The sequence below is a fragment of the Ostrinia furnacalis genome, unplaced genomic scaffold (assembly GCF_004193835.3).
Source record: "Ostrinia furnacalis isolate ACB-3 unplaced genomic scaffold, ASM419383v2 OfSCF7406, whole genome shotgun sequence".
NCBI classification, from domain to species: Eukaryota; Metazoa; Arthropoda; class Insecta; order Lepidoptera; family Crambidae; genus Ostrinia; species Ostrinia furnacalis.
Window position 1 is genome coordinate 1,145 of NW_021137645.1, and position 4,439 is coordinate 5,583.

General features: G+C 37.4%; 1 protein-coding gene across 1 annotated transcript; it reads left to right on the top strand.

The window, feature by feature from the left end:
• The first annotated feature begins 1,016 nt into the window (after positions 1-1,016).
• Positions 1,017-2,607, top strand: LOC114364428 (uncharacterized). Its single transcript, XM_028320596.1, has 3 exons — positions 1,017-1,243; positions 1,801-1,967; positions 2,367-2,607. The coding sequence occupies exons 1-3, from the start codon at positions 1,100-1,102 to the stop codon at positions 2,566-2,568; spliced, it is 513 nt and encodes a 170-aa protein (XP_028176397.1). The 5' UTR covers positions 1,017-1,099; the 3' UTR covers positions 2,569-2,607.
• Positions 2,608-4,439: the final 1,832 nt, after the last annotated feature.

Genomic DNA, 4,439 nt, shown 5'->3' on the forward strand with positions numbered 1-4,439 from the left:
ATTGTTTTACACGTTATCACGATTTGGAGTACAAGTTTTGTAATTCCAATTTTCGTAGCGCACACTTGTATTTAATCTACTTTGCCAGTCTTTTGCTTTCATTTATTGTTAAGTCAAACATTACTATGCTATTATAACTTCAAAATATGATTTACTAAAAATTTTTCAAAATCCTTTGGTAAAATTCCATACAACTTGATGTGGTACAATTTAACCGACTAGGTGATAGTGTTTTAAAAAAATCGATTAAAAATATAGCTTATAAATACCGAAAACTGTTTCAAATAATTGTAATCCACACTAATATACGCTTCTAAATAATATTTTAGAAACACTGTGTGATTAAATTTAACAAAATTACAAACTAAACATGCATTGTCAAAAGTTACTTGAAAACAATGAAAAAAAACTTTTCAAAATAAAACACACGTGTTAATTGTCACGGCAAAACCATATAGCCAATATTCAATGATTTTTTTTGCGTATCGCTGAGTGTTTCAATTACAGACATTTAGCTAATAAATACTTTACGAAATATGAGGGTGGTACAATTTACCCGGCGGTCCAATATACCGAACTCTCCCCTACAAGTTTTGCTTAATTTGGGACTAGAAGCGTAGTTAAATGTCCAGGGATATTATAATTTATTTTATGAAATTGAGAAGATAGAGAGAAAGAGGGAGAAAGCTTTGTGTATGAAAATATTTATTGCCAGAATCAAACAATACAATAAATAAAAGACAGACCTCCACACTAGGCATTGCCTGTCCTGTGAATCACTTATAATGATTTGAAATAGAAATTGTATTTTTAATCCTTGAGATAAAAACTTTTCATCTACACAAAAATGTTTAGCGTTAATCAAGTTTTGCATATTTTTTTACAAAAATGCAGTTTTTCTCTTAACCTCTAATGAATAATTGTAATTTCCCATCAGACTATTCATATTTTCATCGAAGCACTATAGCACAGATTATATTATACCTATTGTATTATAATTTTTTCGTCACTACGAATTTAAAATGATAGATTTTATAAATTTTCAGGTATATATAAAAGTGAGGAGGCTCTGGCGGAATCGAGAGAATTCGTCACAAGAATGATCAATGACATTGCTAAGAGTCCACACAACTTACTAATATGTTGTTTGGATGAAGATCCTGAAGTTGTTGGAGAAATTATAGGAGCCTCTATAACAAAAGTTGACAAGAAAGATGACCCTGAAAGAAATTTGAATTTTTCGGTTTGAAACTTTTCAATCCTCATCAAAAGAATTAGCCTATTGTTTTTACTGCATTATTATATTATAACTCTTATCTGAAAGATTTCAAATTCTTATTATGTTTGCAAACTTTTACAACATTATCTCCGTGAATATAAGAGAGGATTTTGACTAGTATTAGACATTGACTTGTGATAATGCTGATAAAACTTTAGGATAAGACAGATACTCGTAAGTAGCTGAACTATCGGCCGACTAAAAATCGGTATTCTGCGCCTAGTCTAAGAATTTTTGTCGACCGATAGTTCGGCTTCAATGTTAATCAATGAACATGTATGGAGTACGCTCATTAAACCGATTTAGTATCGTCGACCGATTCCTCAAACCAATTAAAAGCTGACAAAACTATCAGCTGACTATGAAATGAAAAATCCTTTAAAGCTTCAACCACACCAACGCGTGCAGATCGCCATCGGGCGCGATCATAGGCCAATGACAGGTCGCGCGACCCATGACAGTCCGCGCGACTTGTCATTGGCAGGGTAAGGGTCGAATCCTCTACATTTTTTTTCTTACAGACAAAAACTAAAGAGGTGGGAGCTAGTTTTGAAATAATAAGTAAACTTATCTCTAGATACAACGCTTTGAAGGATCATAAGCTCGACATTTTTCTTAATGACAGAGGAGTTGTAGTAAATCCAAAATATAGAGGTCTTGGACTTGCTCAAATGTTCTTCAATGTCAGGTAATTACATGTAAAATAGTTGTTTGGTTAATTTCAAAAGTGCCGTTTTAATTCTGTACTATTGTACTGATAAAAACGCGAGCCTTCAGAACTCGGTTCTACTCGTACTCCTATAGAACCGGGTTCTGAAAGCTCGCGTTTTATCTCTCATTGAAAAAAAAATGACTCAAAATCAAAATAAAATATTTTGTTCAATTTCGACCACTAGAGGCACTTATGAACATCACAAATACGAGTACAGTAAAAAACAGACAGATAGACGGACATAACGAAACTAAAAAAGTGGTAGCCCATAAGGTGCACTTTACATGTCTGCATGCTGGAACTTTTTCAAACAATAATGAACCATGAAATAAAATCATCAAAAGTTCACATTTAAAGCGAGATTAAATTTTTCAGGCGCCAAATATGTCATGATATTGGAATACCTCTCACTGGAGCCTGGATGACGGCTGCAGGCTCTCAGAAGGCAGCAGCCCGTGATGGATGGGAGACGGCCTACGAGATGACATACGAAGATTTCGGAAAAGAAACCGGAATTGTCTTCGAAAACGTACCACCGACATGTAAATATATGACCGGCAAGCCATTGCAAATGTAGTTGTTTAACTTTAAAATAAATACATTGCATCTAAAATATGCATATTATTTTAATTTCATTATAACAACTTACTTACCTATCCATAAAGCTTTGTCGAGTTAGGCAGGTACTCCCTTTGTTTAATTTAATTACCATAATTATACTGCCACCATTATTTTCATTTCTTAATAATCTTCATTCATTTATTGTTTTTCAAACTTGACCTTCATTGGTTGGGTTTTTGTGGCGGTCAAGCTGTACATCCTGGCTACACAGGAGTTGCAGTGGTGGGAACGAGAGGTGGGAATAGTCCCGTGACAGACTTACAGTAGGTAATTGTAATTGCTATTTGCTGCTTATTAATTGAAAATTTGATAGCTGAGAGTTATCAATAAAATTTTACAACTTTTACTACTGTTATCATTGTAATAAATCATGTAAATGGTGTATAGTTTCTTAAGCAGTGGTTATTTGTCTTTTATTGTTTCACTATTAAATTATATTTCTCCGAACAAAATAAAATAAATAAACATGAATTTATCGATAAACAAAAACAAAAACCGCCTAACTAATTGTACCTTGTGTGTTCCTTTTCTTTCTGTTAGTTATGTTATTTGTTTGGTGTGCAATAAAGTGTATTTATTATTATTATTCCTTTATTTATATTATTGTCATAATTTTATTTTTTTTTTACAATGTATATTACAAAAGAAAAAGTTATAAAAATACATTATAAAAAAAACACTTAAAACTAGTTTATCCGCCGGCAGCGGAGCAGGGCCCAAGCTACCAGTGGTCAGGGTCACAGGCTGAGGAACCTCCGGACAATGCGTGCCGTGCTGAGGATCACCGCCTTTTGCATCTGACCCTTGAGCCAACTGGATGGTTGGCTCAAGGGTTAGATGCGAGAGCTTCTTTAGATGTTGGTCGAAGCTTTTCGCTATTAGCCCGTTTGCCGAGACAACTATCGGGACAATGATCGTCGAGTCAACATCCCACATGGCGGTCACCTCGTGGGCCAAGTCAAGGTATTTGCTTTGCTTTTCCTTCTCGGCCTTCACGAGGTTTTCGTCATGCGGGATGGTAATGTCAACGAGCGCTGCCCGACGTTGGGATCGGTCAACCACCACAATATCAGGCTTATTACAGACAATAGTCCTGTCTGTGATGATAGAACGATCCCAATAGAGCAATGCATGACCATTTTCGAGAACTGGCACCGGCTGGTATCGGTAATAAGGCGTCTCAGATTCAAGAAGGCCATACTGAAGAGCAAGTTGCTGATGGATGATTCTGGCTACTAGGTTATGCCTGTGCAAATACTCACCGTTAGCAAGATGCGAACAACCAGAAATTATATGCCTGAGTGACTCCCCGGGACGGTGGCATGCTCGACAAATGTCGACCGTACCATCCTTCAGGATATATTTTCGATAATTGTTCGTCATCATGACCTCGTCAGCAATTGCACAAGCAAAACCCTCGGTTTCCCCAAAGAGGTCACCGAAGCGTAGCCTGTTCACCGAGACGAGGAGATCCACATCAGGACCTGTAAGGGCCCGATAGAACCTCCCGTGCAACTCCTTGCTCTTCCATACGTCCTTCCGATCCGCGACGCTCAGCACCTTTGGCTTGCGCCAGTTCTCGTTCGCCAAGGAGAGCGGCGTGAGGCCTTTGTCAACTGCCACAACATCGCGATGCATTCCGCACTCATTGGCAAGGAAATAATCCCTAAGACTGCACACTTCACGGTTGTGGAGGTTCTTGGCATTTAAAAAGCCTCGACCTCCCCACTTCCGTGGAATGTACAGTCTCATCACAGATGAACGCGGATGTAACATGCGATGTTGTGTGAGCTGCTGACGTACCTTCCTATCCAGGGCGTCAAGTTC